Source organism: Cetorhinus maximus, chromosome 24 (assembly GCF_964194155.1).
Source record: "Cetorhinus maximus chromosome 24, sCetMax3.hap1.1, whole genome shotgun sequence".
In the NCBI taxonomy this organism is placed as follows: Eukaryota; Metazoa; Chordata; class Chondrichthyes; order Lamniformes; family Cetorhinidae; genus Cetorhinus; species Cetorhinus maximus.
The window spans coordinates 52,865,049-52,883,593 of record NC_135902.1 but is presented as its reverse complement, the minus strand read 5'-3'; the positions used below and the strand labels follow the sequence as shown (position 1 = coordinate 52,883,593).

General features: G+C 49.6%; 1 protein-coding gene across 3 annotated transcripts in view; it reads left to right on the top strand.

The window, feature by feature from the left end:
* The window catches only part of LOC144699585 (carbonic anhydrase-related protein 10), a 265,727-nt gene that overhangs the window by 222,195 nt on the left and 24,987 nt on the right, over positions 1-18,545 (top strand). For all 3 annotated transcript variants that reach the window (XM_078570623.1, XM_078570624.1, XM_078570622.1), the window contains 2 exons: positions 12,692-12,787; positions 13,382-13,454. In XM_078570623.1, coding sequence (XP_078426749.1) covers positions 12,692-12,787; positions 13,382-13,454 — 169 coding nt within the window. The remainder of the gene's footprint in view (positions 1-12,691; positions 12,788-13,381; positions 13,455-18,545) is intronic.

The following is an 18,545-nucleotide window of genomic DNA, read 5'->3' as shown; positions in this document are numbered from 1 at the left end:
TCTTCTTTTATATTACTGGCTAGTTTACCCTCATATTTAATCTTCTCCCTCCTTATTTCTTTTTTAGTTGTCCTCTGTTGGTCTTTGTAGGCTTCCCAATCCTCTGGTTTCCCACTGCTCTTCGCCGCATTGTATGCTTTCTCTTTAGCTTTTATGCTGTCCCTGACTTCCCTTGTCAACCATGCGTTCTCCCTTTAGTATGCTTCTTCTTCCTAGGGATGAATTTTTGCTGGGTCTCCCAAATTACTCCCAGAAACTCCTGCCATTGCTGTTCCACTGTCTTTCCTGCTAGGCTCATCTCCCAGTCAATTCTGGCCAGCTCCTCCCTCATGCCTCTGTAGTTGCTTTTATTCAACTGTAATACCGTTACATCTGATTCCAGCTTTTTCCTCTCAAATTACAGGGTAAATTCTATCATATTATGGTCACTTCCTCCTAAGGGTTCCTTCACCTTAAGCTCCCTTATCAAATCTGCCTCATTACACATCACTAAATCTAGAATTGCCTGTTCCCTAGTGGGCTCCACCACAAGCTGCTCCAAAAAGCCATCTCGTAGACATTCCACAAATTCCTTTTCTTGGGATCCACTACCAACCTGATTTTCCCAGTCTACCTGCATATTGAAATCCCCCATGATCACTGTAACCTTGCCTTTCTTACACGCCTTTTCTATCTCCTGGTGTATCTTGTGCCCCACATGCTGACTACTGTTCGGAGGCCTGTACATAACTCCCATTATGGTTTTTTCACCTTTGCGGTTCCTCAACTCTACCCACACAGATTCTACATCATCTGACCCTACGTCATTTCTTGCTATCGATTTAATTTCATTTCTTACTAACAAAGCAACCCCACCCCCTCTGCCAACCTGCCTATCTTTTCGATAGGATGTATATCCTTGGATATTTAGCTCCCAGTCCTGATCCCTTTGCAGCCATGTCTCTGTGATGCCCACCACATCATACCTGCCAATTTCAATCTGCGCCACAAGCTCATTTACCTTATTTCGTATACTGCGCGCATTCAGATACAACACCTTCAGTCCTGTATTTCCCGTCCCCTTTCTCATTGTCGTCCCTTTACCTAATGTGCTTGAAGTTAGATTCCTAGCCCTTTCCAAACACTCTGTCCTATTTTGTGTTCTGGGGACTTTAATAGCCTCTCCTGGGCTCTCCTTTTCAGTTTTTTCATAATTTTCCATGAAGTTGAATCCACCCCCCACACGCTAACCTGCTGCTTTGTTTCCCATTAGCCATACTTCTTGGAGTTTTACCCTTCCCTCCCCCCCCACTTTCTAGTTTAAAGTCCTGTTGACCACCCTATTTACCCTTTTCGCTAGAACATTGGTCCCAGATCGGTTCAAGTGGAGACCGTCCCAACGGTACGGATCCCTCCTGTTCCAATACTGATGCCAGTGCCCCACGAAATGGAACCCCTCTTTCCCGCACCACTCCTTTAGCCACATGTTTACTTCCCTTATTCTCACGTCCCAATGCCAATTTGCACGTGGCTCAGGTAGTAATCCGGAGATTATAACCCTTGAGGACCTGTTCTTTAATTTAGTTCCTAGTTCCTGATAATCCCCAAACAGGTCCTCTTTCCTAGTCTTACCTATGTTATTTGTCCCGACGTGGACCACAACAACTGGATCCTCCCCCTCCCTCTCCAATATGCTTTCAAGCCGGTCAGAGATGTCCCTCACCCTGGCACCGGGCAGGCAACATACCATGTGGGACTCGATCCTGCTTACAAAGGATGCTATCAATTCCCCTAATCATAGAATCCCCTACAACTACCACTTGTCTTTTTGCTCCCCCCTCTTGAATGGCCTCCTGTGCCACGGTGCCGTGGTCAGCTGGCTCATCCTCCCTACAGCCCTGTTCCTCATCCACACAGGGAGAAAGTACCTCGTACCTGTTGGACAAGGTCAAGAGCTGAGGCTCCTCTGTTCCTGAACACAGGATCCCTCTACCTGCCTCACTTGCAGTCATGCCCTGCTGACCCTGACCACTGACCGAACTTGAGGTACTTAATCTACTGGGTGTGACCGCCTCCTGAAACAAAGCGTCCAGGTAACTCTCCCCCTCCCGGATATGCCGCAGCGTCCGGAGCTCGGACTCCAGCTCATCAATTCTGAGCCGGAGTTCCTCCAGCAACCAACACTTGCTACAGATGTGGTCACTGCGGCTCGCAATGGGATCTTCCAGCTCCCACATCATACAGCTACAGCACATCACCTGCCCATCCATCTCGACTTAGATAATTAATTTATTAATTAGCTTTGCAGTGTTTTTTTTTCAAATTTGGTGCAGATTTCCTACCAACCAATCAGGTCACAGCTTTCCTGTGATGTCACTTTTTCAGTTTTGGCTTCAGTTACTGTGTCCCGAGGTCACCGCTCTGGTGCTCCTCCCTCCGAGTCTGCTCCCTGGAGACAAGGCTGTGAATCCCTGAGGTAAACTAGATTTATGCTCACCGCTCCGGTGCTCCTCCCTCCGAGTCTGCTCCCAGGATTTACTCACCAATCAGCTGCTTTTTCTTTAAAATCTACTTTCAGAAGAGTGTCCCTCGCAGGTCTGGTGCACTCCTGAAGGCACTGCCTCTTCCTCTCTCTTTTTTTTTACCCTCCATAATATCACTCGACTCCAATCTTGCCCCCCATCCATCGCTGAAGCCCTCCACAATCATCTCTTCTAATGTTCTCCTGGACAATCCTTGCACCTCACATTCCCATATAGGTACAGTTTGGCAATACCTTAATGCTGAAAATCCTTCCTTTCAATCTCCTGGAAACGTGGGATGGGATTTTCCAGCCCTGCCCACTGCCGGGATTGTTCAGCCCTGCCAAAGCGAATGGACCTCCGGCTGACCCACCGAGACCCCACAATGAGTATTCTGTTGCCCCAGATGCTTCCTCTCACTGCATAAGGTCACAGGAGGTGAATTGTTGCTCCTGGTGAATCACTTCAGCTGATATTCAGGTTACCTCAAGCTCTGAGCACTGCTCCCCCCTCCAACCTCCCCCCTCCAACCTCCCCCCTCCAACCTCCCCCCTCCAACCTCCCCCCTCCAACCTGCTCCCCCCTCCAATCTCTCCCTCCAACCTCCCCCCTCCAACCTCCCCCCTCTAACCTCCCCCCTCCAACCTCCCCCTCCAATCACCCCCCTCCAACCTCGCCCTCCAACCTGCTCCCTACTCCAACCTCCCCCCTCCAACCTCCCCCCTCCAACCTGCTCCCCCCTCCAACCTCCCCCCTCCAACTTCCCCCCTCCAACCTGCTCCCCCTCCAACCTCCCCCTTCCAACCTCCCCCTCCAACCTCCCCCCTCCAACCCACTCCCTGCAACCTCCCCCTCCAACGTGCTCCCTCCTCCAACCTGCTCCCCCCTCCAACCTCCCCCCTCCAACCTCCCCCCTTCAACCTCCCCCCTCCAACCTCCCCCCTTCAACCTCCCCCCTCCAACCTCCCCCCTTCAACCTCCCCTCTCCAACCTCCCCCCTTCAACCTCCCCCCTCCAACCTCCCCCCTTCAACCTCCCACCTCCAACCTGCTCCCCCCTCCAACCTCCCCCTTCCAACCTCCCCCCTCCAACCTCCCCCCTCCAACCTCCCCCCTTCAACCTCCCCTCTCCAACCTCCCCCCTCCAACCTCCCCCCTTCAACCTCCCCCCTCCAACCTCCCCCCTTCAACCTCCCCCCTTCAACCTCCCCCCTCCAACTTCCCCCCTCCAACCTCCCCCCTTCAACCTCCCCCCTCCAACCTCCCCCTTCCAACCTCCCCCCTCCAACCTCCCCCCTTCAACCTCCCCCCTCCAACCTCCCCCCTCCAACCTCCCCCCTCCAACCTCCCCCCTTCAACCTCCCCCCTCCAACTTCCCCCCTCCAACCTGGGGCATTTTGTTTAAGCAAACTCCAGGCACCCTGCAGCAGCTTTCATGACCTCAGGCATCTCAAAGGGTTTTAAACCCATTGAAGTGTTGATGAAATGTACTCACTGTCGTGATGAAGAGAAATGAGCCAGCCAATTTGTGCACAGTGAGATCCCACAAACAATGATGTGATAAATGAGCAATGTGTTTTTGGTGATGTTGGTTGAGGGTTAAATATTGGCCAGGACAGCGGGGAGAGCTCCTCTTTCTACTTTGAAACAGTGGCCATGGGATCTTTTATCTCAAACTGAGAGGGTAGACAGGGCCTCAGTTTAACATCCAATCTGAAATGCAGCACCCCCAATGTGCAGCCCTCCCTCAGTACTGACCCTCTGACAGCGCAGCGCTCCCTCAGTACTGACCCTCTGACAGTGCGGCACTCCCTCAGTACTGACCCTCTGACAGTGCAGCACTCCCTCAGTACTGACCCTCCGACAGTGCAGCACTCCCTCAGTACTGACCCTCTGACAGTGCAGCACTCCCTCAGTACTGACCGTCCGACAGTGCAGCACTCCCTCAGTACTGACCCTCTGACAGTGCAGCACTCCCTCAGTACTGACCCTCTGACAGTGTGGCACTCCCTCAGTACTGACCGTCTGACAGTGCAGCACTCCCTCAGTACTGCCCCTCTGACAGTGCAGGACTCCCTCAGTACTGACCCTCTGACAGTGCAGCACTCCCTCAGTACTGACCCTCTGACAGTGCAGCGCTCCCTCAGTACTGACCCTCTGACAGTGCAGCACTCCCTCAGTACTGACCCTCCGACAGTGCAGCACTCCCTCAGTACTGCCCCTCTGACACTGCAGGACTCCCTCAGTACTGACCCTCTGACAGTGCAGCACTCCCTCAGTACTGACCCTCTGACAGTGCAGCACTCCCTCAGTACTGGCCCTCCGACAGTGCAGCACTCCCTCAGTACTGACCCTCTGACAGTGCAGCACTCCCTCAGTACTGGCCCTCCGACAGTGCAGCACTCCCTCAGTACTCCACTGGGAGCGTAGGCCTTGATTTAATGCTCCAATGCCTGGAGTTGGACCCTGGTTCCATGAATCTTTTGACTGAGAGGCAAGTGAGCACCTCACTGAACTACAGGCAACATCCTCAGAGCCTGGGGCAGGTGTTCTCCATTACAGTGCGTCAGGGCCCTGTTGTTCGAAAGCATTGAATCCCCGACTCACATCAGCAATGCCATGGGAGATCCCACGTGATTCTGAGTATTCTGTTACGCCCAGTCTTCAGCAGCTAAAACTATTACCACATCAATGCTAAGAAAACTGAAGAAGCCATGGGTGATAACAGACCAAAATCCACCGGCAGTAGTGGTGCTGCTGAGAGATTCGGTGACCCTTAAACTGGGGAAGGGCGCAGAGCACCTGCTCCTCCAGAGGATCCAATATCACACGAGTGACATGTGAGAGCATTGTGTGCATGAAGGCCATGCTCAGACAGTCACCCTCCCAGCTCCAAATCCGAAGGTTGTGGGTTCAAGTCCCGCTCCAGAGACTTGATTTCCTCTGTTTATAAAGCATTGTTTTTTTTGGATTTTCTAAACCCTGATACGTGTCCCCCTCCCAGGTCTGTGAGTGAATTCAAAATCCCCTCTGCCGTTAGGGATGACCCTGAACACTCTGATATAGTTTGCTCTTCTTTTACAATTCATTCTGCTATTGATATGGGCATTGCTGGCTGGGCATTTATTGCCCATCTCTAATTGGCCTGGGAAGGTGGTGGTGAGGCTTTTTGAGCTGCTAGTAGACTTGGCACCACTCACCCCACCCCCCCCAACAACCCCCTATTCTCTGTAACCTCCTCCAGCTTTAAACTCTCCGAGATCTCTGCGTTATTCCAGCTCTGGCCTCTTGCGCATCCCCATATCCTTCACTCCACCATCAGCAGCCACGCCCTCAGCTCTGGAATTCCCTCCCTAAATCTCTCCATTGGGTGGAATCGTCCCAGGTTTGCACCAAGTGCGGTAGCGGGCGGGAAAAGCGACGTTTTACCCGCTGGCCGCAATGGCAGCTTCTCACGCCGTATCGTCCCAAACCCGCCACGTTAATTACACGTTCCCAAGAAACACGCTGATTCCATCGCGGGCCAGATCTTATTCACCCGCCCGCCATCACCTCACCGCTTCATCTCACCGGGCACCATGTTTAAAGTACAGCCACACTCAGTGCTTCCAGGCCAGGACTGCAGCAAAGAAAACATGGCCCCGAGAGGCAAGAGGACAGCAGCCCTCGACACCGTGGAGACCCGCTGTGATGTCCACTACCCCTGCACTGGCCACAGGAGGAACAGCAGTCTCACCACTCCAGCTTGGTAGGCGATGGCAGAGGTGGTCAGTGCCAATGCTGCACAGAAGAGGTCGGCCATCCAGTACAGAAAGAGGATGAATGATCTCATCCGTACTGCCAGGGTAAAGCAACCATCTCATCACTCGAAACTCACACACTCACAAGGACATCACACATTCACTGGCATCTCACTCACTCCCAGCTCAAGGGACATCACCACTCACTCTCTCACACACACCCTCACACCTCCATCTGGCCTCATCTCCTCTGGAGCCTGCCCCCTCAGCCCTCATCACCTTGAGGCCACTTACACAGATTAGCTTGTGCTTGGCGCTGATGACTGCGGGTGCTGCCCGAAGCAAGGTGGGCAAACAAACCTTGAAGTCCCGAGCAGCCCGCCAGGTGCACGCCTTATACACGCTGTTGTGAAACACATCGGCGTGTTTTCCCGCTGATGTGGACTGAGGATCCAGGGTTGGGGGGAGGATGAGTCTGGCGGGTTGCCCTAATAATGACATGCTGATGTATTAGGACGAGGTTCCCGATGGTTGATGGCGGGGAACGCAGGTGGAGCGCACGATCGCAAACTGATTTCACAATATCGTGAAACCGATTTTTGGCCTTCTCGCCATATTGTCCACTCCCGCCACAGAACACACCCAACGCCAGCAAGCACAGAAAATCCAGGCCCACCTCTCTACCTCTCTGTCCTCCTTTAAGATGCTCCTTAAAAGCGACCTGACCTCATATCTCAGAAACAACACCGTGTATTTAATAAGCAACTTTAGATGTCGCAAAATGTCCCAAGACGCATCACAGAGATGTTATTAAATGGGATCTGACACCAATGAGATAATCAAGGGAGGCTGCCAGGTATCTCCAAATACCTCGGTTTTAATTTAGTTTTGCCTCCTCGGGGTGTTTTCCTACCTTAAAGATGCTATATAAATGCATTGTGGTAGAATGAAGATTTTTGAGATGCTCTCTAAGCAGTTCTCCTGGTTTGGACCAGTTGTAATTTATAGAATCAATATATGAACGAACTCCATTCTCCCTGTAGGAGATGGTGACAAGTAAATGTATGGATTAATTAACCCAGCAAAATTGGATAATAGCTCATTGTACATTATTAATATTAGTTCATACCAGTTCCCATATTTCTTCACGTTGCTTTTGACATGCTAGGCATGTCAGCAAGTTTAAATGACTGAGCAAGTTGTTCTGATTATGCAGTAACCATTCCTTGTCTAATGGTTATACCAGTGATTGAAATGAAGGGGTTGCCTCTGAATAAATGTATTAATTATGTTAATGATTCAGTGGATTGTCAGGGTTCAGACAGTTGGCAGAGTTACTGTTTCCTTCTTGATGTTGACTGGCTGCAGCCAGATTTAGGGTTACTGCCTCCCGAGCTCTTAAAAATATTTAAGAACCCCTCAAACAGGCATCGTGGGCTCTTCATTTCTAGTGGGTAATTGGATCACTCGTTTGAGATGCCAAGCCAACGTACATCAGAAAGGCCAAGGGTTCGGTCCCCTGTCACTATCAGCTCAGGGGGTATCACCCCCACCGCTGAGTCAGGAGGTCACAGGCTTGAGGACCTCGATCTGTGGCGAATTGAACCCAATAATCAAAGCTGGCACTGTCAGTGCAACACTGAGGGGATGCTGCACTGTCTGAGGCACCGCATTCACAAGAGACATTAAATTAGGGCCCTGTCTGCCCTCTCAGCTGAACAGGAAAGTTCCTAAGGCGATCTGTGGGAGAAGAGCAGGGGAATTCTCCCTGGTGTCCTGAGGCCAATACTTATCCCTCAACCAACATCGCCAAAACAGATTACCTGGTCATTATCACATTGCTGCTTGTGGGATCTTGCTGTGCACAAACTGGGCGCCCTGTTTCCTACATTACAACAGTGACCACACTTCAAAAAGTACTTCATTGGCTGTAAAGCGCTTTTGGACGTCCTGAGGCCATGAACGGCGCTATGGAAATGCAAGTTGCTGTTGAGCCTGACGAGAGGGGGGTTTGAGAAAGTTGAAGGCCAGGAATCTGACAGCGCAGCGAGGGTTACTGGTTCTAGAAAGGATCTTTCCACGGACACTGAGCATTGCCGGAAATGCCATTGGAAGTGGTGGCGAGAAGTTACCGAGTGTGACAGGTGCAAAGGAGCTGAATGAGCAGCAGTGAACACACAGTTGTTAAACAGGAGTGCTCACAGCTCTTAACATGTCAACTGCGCACATTTATTTAGTTACCTTGTTCTGTCAGGCTCAGTAATTCCACCTCAGCCAGCTTGATATGATGTTCCTGTTTCTTTAACACTGTCATTAAAATCCGATTGGAAGGAATCTGAGTTTCGCGGCAGTGATGTGCAATCCTTCACCTCTTTAATGCAGGAGCTCCTTGACTCGGAGCAGGGAAAGGGAGAAGGCACAGGATAGCAAAAAGTAAAGCTGGACGGCAGAGAGTTCTTCCTGACACAGAATGATCAAACGTATGGGGGTAAACCGAACTTCACCAACCCCATAGGAAGGTGATGGGAGTGAAACACTGTCCAATTTATACCCTAAATTTATCCCCAACCTGATTTAAATCTGATTTTCCCTGTACCCCTGCACGTTGCCTCTTTTTAAATAATCATCTAATGCCCTCTTGAATGCCTCGATTGAACCTGCCTCCACCACACTCCCAGGCAGTGCATTCCAAACCCGAACCACTCATTATGAGAATAAGTTTTTTCTCACGTCACATTTGCTTCTTTTGCAAATCACATTAAATCTGTGCCCTCTCGTTCTTGACCCTTTTACGGGCAGGAACAGTTTCTCCCTGTCTACTCTGTCCAGCCCCCTCATAATTTTGAACATCTCTATCAAATCTCCTCTTAGCCTTCACCTCTCCAAGGAGAACCTCTCCAATCTATCTCCGTAACTGAAGTTTCTCATCCCTGGAACCATTCTTGTAAACCCCTTCTGCACTCTCTCCAGATTTAACCCCCTGATTTACCCCCGATTTACACCCCCCCTGATTTACACCCCCATATTTAACCCCCAATTTACACCACCCCCCAATTTACCCCTCCCTCCAATTTACACCCCCTGATTTACACCCCATCTGTTTTCACCCAGTGACATTTTAACTTGAATGGCCAATCCAATCCCACTGGATGCGATTGGATGCAATGATGATGGATAGGATGTTAACTGTGACTCCCATTGGGATTGATCCGGGATGGGTTGGGGGTAAAGGTGCCCCCCTGGAGCGCTGTGCTGGGGCAAACGCAGGACCCTTTCTCGATGGGCAGAGTGAGATTAGGCAACCGACCACCTTCACCAACAGTTATGTGGTGAAAATCAGTTTCTGGGTTAAGAGACTCCATTTGTCTTGTTTCTCATGGTCTTGTTTAAGGATCACATTCACCACTAGCATTTAGAAATGTCCTGAATCTTTCGTTTCTTTCCATCAACGACCCTCCCCCCCAACTCCTTCAGCCACTCGCACACGGAAACCGCCTCTTCACGGGGGTAATGTTTTCTTCAACTGAAAATGCCAGTAACAAGTAGCAGAGATGAAACCTTCTGACAGTGTTGAAAAATGTCAGTTGGACCTGTGTTCATTCATCTCCTCCAAGTTAAAAAAGTTCAGGCCTTCATAATAACGGTGACTAATGAGGCAACCACCGTTCAACGCTCTTTAGCAAAGAGACTCATTAATGTTTTAGGAGACCTTTACAAAAAAATCTAACAATGGACTTTCTGAATGTCTGCCGCCTCACAGCTCACTGTCAAAACTCTGAAGAGGCTTTTCATTGCCTGGGTTCTGACATCTCTGAGCTGCCTTTTTGTGGTTTTGTTAGTTTTAAAAAAAAATGAAGCTGCTAGAGTCTTACTTCTAAAAGGTCATCCAGATTCCCATTGGGATAACATGTTAGTGGGAAGAATAACAGGGAACTACTGGGAAACAGTAGCAATGTTTATATATAAAAATATAATGATTGTTGAAAGACCTTTGGCTTTTGAGTTGTTGATTGCCTTATACTCTCGAGTTTCATTTTCCTCTGTAAAGCTCAATAGGAAATGCACATTGAACAGGAGTTGGCATACACACAAGAATTAGAAGGAGGAGTAGGCCATTCGGCCCCTCGGGCCTGCTCCATCATTCAGATCATGGCTGATCTGGTTGTGGTCTGAACTCCACTTTCCTGTCTGTCCCCCGCCCCCCCCACCCCCACCCCCACACCGCCCCTGTAACCCTTGACTCCCTGATGATCAAAAATCTACCTAACTCAGCTTTGAACATAAGAACTAGGAACGTGAGTAGACCATTCAGCCCCTCTAGCCTGCTCTGCTATTCAGTAAGATCATGGCTGATCTTCTTGCATTTCAATTTCCACAGTCCCATCTAATCCCATCCCAATAACCTTTGATTCCCTTGCCTAACAAGAATCTGTCTAGCTCTGCCTTAAAAATATTCAGTGACCCCGCCTCCACCACCTTCTGAAGCAGAGAGTTCCAAAGTCGCACAACCCTCGGAGAGAAAAAATTTCTCCTCATCTCTGTCCTAAAAGGGTGACCCCTAATTTTAAAACAGTGCCCCCTAGTCCTGGACTCACCCACAGGAGGAAACATCCTTTCTACATCCACCTTGTCAAGGCCATTCAGGATCTTCTGTACTTCAATCAAATCACCCCTCACTCTTCTAAACTCCAGTGGAAACAAGCCCAGTCTGTCTCACCTTTCCTCATAAGACAACCCACTCATTCCAGGTATCAATCTAGTAAACCTCCTTTGAACAATACATTTACATCCTTCCTTAAATAAGAAGACCAAACTGCACACAGTAGTCTCACCAATGCCCCATATAACTGAAGCATAACATCCTTACTTTTATGTCCAATCCCTCTCGTAATACAGGATAGCATTCCATTAGCCTTCTTAATTACTTGCTGTACCTGCACACTAACTTTTTGTGACTCATGTATTCAATAACCCTGCCTGCACTACTCTCTGGGGAAGAGAATTCCACAGACTAACAACCCTCTGAGAGACACAAGTATTCCTCATTTCATTCTTAAATGGGAGGCCCCTAATTTTTAAACTGTGTCCCCTATTCTAGACTTCCCCACAAGGGGAAACATCCTCTCAACATCCACCCTGTCCAGACACCTCAGGATCTTTTATGTTTCAATAAGGTCATCTCTCATTCTTCTAAACTCCAATGGGTATAGACCCAACCTTTCCTCATAAAATAACTCCATCATCTCAGGGATCATCAAGGGAACCTTCTCTGAATTGGTTCTAATGTAATTATGTCCTTATGTAAGGAGACCATAACTGTACATGGTAATCATGGTATTTTGGGATTATTGTTGGGACTACAGCTGAACATGCAAAGCAAAAGGCATTGACAGCAGGAATGCTAACTTGAAGATTTACAGGGCTAATCGGATAGCTCTTTCAAAGAGCTAGCACAGGCATGATGGGCTGAATGGCCTCATTTTGATCTGCAAGATTCCATGATTCAATTTGGAAGATCATGATAGATGGTTCTTAAGATGGTTCTCCAGTGATACAGAGTTTGACTGGCTGGTTCCTTGCCGACAGTGTGGAATACAGAACAGTGAAGCTACAGTGTGGACTACAGACCAGTAAAGCTACAGTGTGGAATACAGACCAGTGAAGCTACAAGTTTGGTTCCCTGTGCAGTAGTTTGTTTTAGCTTGGCTGACACTGAAATGAGCCTCCTGGCCTAGGAAAACAAAAATAAATCAGACTGAGCTCTTCCTGACAGCTCTCAGTGATTCCTCTTAAGGAGTGTGCTTTCTATTAATTCATTCATTCACTGGCTAGGCCAGCATTTATTGCCCATCCCTAGTGGTGGTGAGCTGCCTTCTTGAACCGCTGCAGCCCATGTGGTGTAGGTACACCCACAGTGCTGATAGGGAGGGAGTTCCAGGATTTTGACCCAGCGACAGTGAAGGAACGGGCGATATATTTCCAAGTCAGAATGGTGGGTGACTTGGAGGGGAACTTCCAGGTGGTGATGTCCCCATCTATCTGCTGCCCTTGTCCTTCTAGATGGTAGCGGTCATGGGTTTGGAAGGTGCTGTCTAAGCAGCCTTGGTGAATTCCTGCAGTGTATCTTGTAGATGGTACACACACTGCTGCTACTGTGCGTCTGTGGTAGAGGGAGCGAATGTTTAAGGTGGTGGGTGTGATGGTTGCTGCATGATTACTGGATGAGATCAGGATCAGACACTCTGTCCGACAGTGTTGTGATGCTCACAGTCCAGGCTCCCACTCACACAGAGGGCGCCCAGGATCTCCCCCGTCAACCCCCAGCAACACACTGAGAGGGGGTGAGGACAGAAAATTGGGAAAATATAACTCAGTGGATATTGCTGACAAATTTGAGTAACACTCGAAAGATCTGAAAATATTAATCTGTTGTCTGTGCTTCTTCTTCCAGGTTCAGTTAATACACTACAATCACGAGCTCTACACAAACATTACAGAAGCTTCAAAGAGCCCAAATGGCCTGGTGGTGGTTTCCATATTTATAAAAGTGAGTAATGGAGCTAACACGCCCTGTCACACTTTACTGTCGGGAGCATTCAGAGACACAGGCCAGGATTTTCCAGTCCCCTCCACGGCCGGGAATTTCCTGTCCCGCCGAAATTCAGTGGGCTGTTGGCTGCCTCCCACAAATTTTCAGTTCCCACCGCGTCTGTGGTTATGGGCGGGAGAGGAAAACCCCGCCACAGGCTGTGGGTAAGCGGAGAGCTGGCGTGTGCTGAGCGCAGCGGGCTCGGGAGGTACAGGGGACGTTGGACTGTTGGTCCTCGGCGCTGCCCATCGCTGGGCATTTTCCACACCTCCAGCACAGGCGGGCCTGGCCTCTTTCTGTGCTCTGTCGCTCCCCCTGAGCCCGCTTCAGACCCATTGATAGAACGTGATTCATCAGTAACTCCATTCTCGTTGTATAACCTGACTCTCAGGGCGATAGAAGGTAAACTTGACGGGCAGGGTCTGTTTGATCTTGCGTTGCTGCTGTTCCTGTGTCGAGAATTAGAGAACATGTCTCACGAGGAGGCAGCCACTGAGGGAGAAAACTACTCACTGTCAAATCCCAACCACTTCGTTTCTTTTTTTATTTCAGGTGTCTGACACTGCGAATCCATTCTTAAACCGAATGCTGAACAGGGACACCATCACCAGGATTACCTATAAAAGTAGGTAGATCACCAGACTGGCAACAACTACCTGCACCATACACGAGTGGCCCAGTGTTGAGACCTGATACCTCAGTGTCATGTCAGTAAGAGCCAGCGTACAGCCAGGGGACTGGCTGTCCTCCCGCAGTATGGCACACACTGTTCACACTGTTCACACTCTTCACACTGTGACTCAGCCTGAATACTCAGGCTGTCAGCTCTGGGGTTTGGGAGGTAAATCGGCTGACAGAGAGGCAGGCAGACAGATTTTTAAAATTCGTTCATGGGACGTGGGCATCGCTGGCTAGGCCAGCATTTATTACCCATCCCTGGTTGCCCTTTTTCAGAGGGTAATTAAGAATCAACCACATTGCTGTGGGTCTGGAGTCACATGTAGGCCAGACCGGGTAAGGACGGCAGATTTCCTTCCCTAAAGGACGTTAGTGAACCAGATGGGTTTTTACAACAATTGACAATTGTTTCATGATCATCACCAGACTTTTTAATTCCAGATTTTCATTCATATCTTACCATCTGCCATAGTGGAATTTCAACCCGGGTCTCCACAGAATTACCCTGGGTCTCGGGATTTCCAGTCCAGACCAGTGACAATACCACTATAGACAGATAGACAGACAGAGAGATATATAGATAGATAGATAGATAGACAGACAGACAGACAGACAGACAGACAGACAGACAGACAGACAGACAGAGACAGACAGACACATAGATAGATAGATAGACAGACAGACAGACAGATACCTTGTCCAACATGAAGTATTGCAGAAATTCCCTCCAATTAAATATTGGGAAGACCAAAGTCATTGTCTTCAATCCCTGACTTCTAACTCCATCCCTCTCTCTGACTTCTGACTCCATCCCTCTCTCTGGTCACTGACTCTATCCCTCTCTCTGGTCACTGACTGTATCCCTCTCTCTGGTCACTGACTCCATCCCTCTCTCTGGTCACTGACTCCATCCCTCTCTGGTCACTGACTCCATCCCTCTCTCTGGTCACTGACTCCATCCCTCTCTCTGGTCATTGACTCCATCCCTCTCTGGTCACTGACTCCATCCCTCTCTCTGGTCACTGACTCCATCCCTCTCTCTGGTCACTGACTCCATCCCTCTCTCTGGTCACTGACTCCATCCCTCTCTCTGGTCATTGACTCCATCCCTCTCTCTGGTCACTGACTCCATCCCTCTCTCTGGTCATTGACTCCACCCCTCTCTCTGGTCACTGACTCCATCCCTCTCTCTGGTCATTGACTCCATCCCTCTCTCTGGTCATTGACTCCATCCCTCTCTCTGGTCATTGACTCCATCCCTCTCTCTGGTCATTGACTCCATCCCTCTCTCTGGTCATTGACTCCATCCCTCTCTCTGGTCACCGCCTGAGGCTGAACCAGAGATTGTAACATGAATGGCCCTTTGACCCTGAGCTGAACTTCTGAGTCTCTTGCCCTGGAATGTTAGAAATTCACAGAGCTCCTGAAATCTTATAACTCCTGTCCTGTTACAATCCCCGCATTGTTACAATCCCTATGGTTACAATCTCTGCATTGTTACAATCCCTGCATTGTTACAATCCCTATGGTTACAATCCCTGCATTGTTACAATCCCCACATTGTTACAATCCCTGTATGATTATAATCCCCGCATTGTTACAATCCCCGCATTGTTACAATCCCTATGGTTACAATCCCTGCATTGTTACAATCCCTGCATTGTTACAATCCCTATGGTTACAACCCCCGCATTGTTACAATCCCTATGGTTACAATCCCTGCATTGTTACAATCCCTGTATGGTTACAATCCCTGCATTTATACAATACCTGTATGGTTACAATCCCTGCATTGTTACAATCCCTATGGTTACAATCCCCGTATTGTTACAATCCCCATGGTTACAATCCCTGCATTGTTACAATCCCTGTATGGTTACAACCCCTGCATTGTTACAATCCCTGTATGGTTACAATCCCTGCATTGTTACAATCGCTGCATTGTTACAATCCCTGTATGGTTACAATCCCTGCATTGTTACAATCCCTGTATGGTTACAATCCCCATGGTTATAATTCCTGCATTGTTAAAATCCCTATGGTTACAATCCCCGCATTGTTACAATCCCCATGATTACAATCCCTGCATTGTTACAATGCCTGTATGGTTACAATCCCTGCATTGTTACAATCCCTGAATTGTTATAATCCCTATGGTTACAATCCCCGCATTGTTACAATCCCCATGATTACTATCCCTGAATTGTTACAATCCCTGTATGGTTACAATCCCTGCATTGTTACAGACTTCTACATCGTGTCATAGTGACTCCTACTGTTGGGTTTTGTTACCACAGCAGCTGACATCTTTGCTCACCAATGCCCTTTGGAATATTTCTTGATGAGTGCCAGCATTTCAGAAGTCTCTAAAACTCACTCAGACAGAAAATCTCAAATCATCAGAAGAGCATCTGGCCATTTCAGGAGAAGACAGTTCCAGAGAACTCTCAGGCAGTCCAAGCATGAATAGTAATTGATTGCAAAGTATTGTCAGCCTCACGAGGTTAGTCAGCTGTTGCCTGGGTTAATAAGGGACAGATGATGATGGCAGTTGTCCCTGTACAATTACAAATTTAGCTGGGACGAGTACACTATTATTCAAAACTGAAGAGTTGGATAAAAGAAATCAGACACTTTATCCTTTCCTGGTCAGCCTCCCATGTTCCAAACTCGAACATATCCAAAACTCCGCCCCCACCCAGTGTTCTAACTTGCTCAAGTGCTGTTCCTGTGCCCCTGTGTTTGCTGACCATTGTCTCCTCATCAGCCAACGCCTGGGCCCCCATCACCTCATCCCTATCCCTGTAACCTTCTCCAGCCCCTACAAGGGCTCTGCCAAGGTCCCTGCGCTCCTCCAATTCTGGCCCCCTGCATATTTCTAATTCTAATCGCTCCAACATACCCAGCTGCTTCTTCCCCCTTTAGTTCCCCAGCATTTTCCCCTCTCCCACGACCAGCCCTTTTTGAAAATTTATTCCTACATGGGACGTAGGCGTCACTAGGGCCAGCTGTTGTTTGTTGCCCGACCCTAATTGCCTTTGAACTGAGTGGCTTGCTAGGCCATTTCTGAGGGCAGTTAAGATCAGCCAACCACATTGTAGAGCCCCATGTAGGCCAGAGACCAGGTAAGGATGGCAGATTCCCTTCCCGAAAGGACATTAGTGAAACCAGATTGTTTACAACAATCAATGATAGTTTCATCGCTGCCATTACTGAGACTAGCTTCATATTCCAGATTTTATTAACTGAAGTTAAATTCCACCAGCTGCAGTGTTGGGATTTGAACCCATGGCCTCAAGCCTGGGCCTCTGGGTTAGCTCACTGACATTACAGGTCAAGTATCCTTTATCTGAAACACTTGGGGCCAATTGCCTCAGTTTTCGGATGTGATTATAGCTCCTGTATAACTGGTGGGCCTGGGCTTGGGCCCTACTTACATCCCAATAGCCTAAGCCTGGGCCAGCTCTAGTCTACAAACACTAGGTTGTTCCTCCATTTACCAACTCTCACACTCACCTCACCTCTTACCTGTTAACGCTTGTTACACCTGTAAAATTATATTGTATAGAGTCGGCTCAGGTCACAAACTTCCCGCGCAAAAGCTCTGCGGGCCACGATTTTCCAGCCTCTCCCGCCGGTCCGGTTTTCCGGTCCCTCCAAAGTCAATGGGCTTTTGAACAGCTCGCTGCACTTTACAGCCCCCACCCCCCACCCACACCCCCGCCCACACCCCCCACCCCCCACCCCCACCCCCGCCCCCGCCCTACCCCCACCCCCGCCCCACGCCTGCTCCCGCCCCACGCCTGCTCCTGCCCCACGCCTGCTCCTGCCCCACGCCTGCTCCCGCCCCCACCCCTGCTCCCACCCCCACTCCCACCCCCACCCCCACCCCTGCTCCCACACCCACCCCCGCTCCCGCCCCCACCCCCGCTCCCACCCTCACCCCCATCTCTGTGGGCTCCGCTCAGAGCACTCCAGATGATGGCAGCAGCTCCTCCGCCCCTCTGCCAGTGACCGTGGCATCTGATGAGGCTGTGGGGACCAGGGAGATGCCAACCATGGCACTGGCCGCTCCCTCCCAGGCAGGGCCAGCACAGGCTCCACTGGCCAGAGGACGACCACCAAGGTCATCGAGGCCAACAAAACAGCAGAGTCAGGAGCCTGTCTCCAATGCCAGTGTCAGTGAGGGGGTAGCACCAAAACGTAGCACTCACAAGCATTAATTAAAGGCACCATGAGTACAAGAGGGGCAGGTCACAGGTGATTTTATGTTCATTTATGTTTACTTTATGTATACTGGTCTGGGGTTGAAGACCAGAAACATTTATGTAAATATTATTGAACTGTCTGAATGAGATAAATTGTGTTTTTGTCATCATGGCCTGAGTATGCTTCACCTTTTTATTTGATTGGTGTGGGGTATGCCAGTATGTAATGCTGGACGTAGGTGGCTCTGAACTTTATTGCACAGGCACTGAGTGTTCTGTGTTCAAATGAAAGGGTCTTTTCATACATCCGGGATGGAGGAGGAAGCCCTCGTATGCGTTTGAAGCTGATCTTTGGTAGCCTGGCTGAAGGAGTGTTGGATCAAGACTACCCTGGTGTCCATGCCTCCCTGGAGGTTACTGAGGTCTGGCTCCATGCCTCAGCGTTCTCCTCTCCGTGCTTATCTTCGGACTCACTACTAGATTCATCCTCTGTGGCCTGTGCAGCTACTTCGAGATCCCCTTCCTCCAGTGGGTTCCCCCTTGCCAGTGCCAGATTGTGGAGAGTGCAGCATGCAACCACTATCAGTGACACCCGCTCCAGGAGGTATTGTAGTGCTCCCCCTGAATGGTCCAGGCATCGGAAGTGTATCTTGAGAAGATTTATGATCCTCTCTATCACTGCCCTTGTGGAGGTGTGACTTGTCCTGTAGCACTTCCCTGCCTCTGTTCCTGAATGGCAGAGAGGCATCATGAGCCACCTCTTCCAATGGATAGCCCTTGTCACCCAGCAGCCATCCATCCAGTCGGGCTGGAGCACTGAAGAGCCTCGG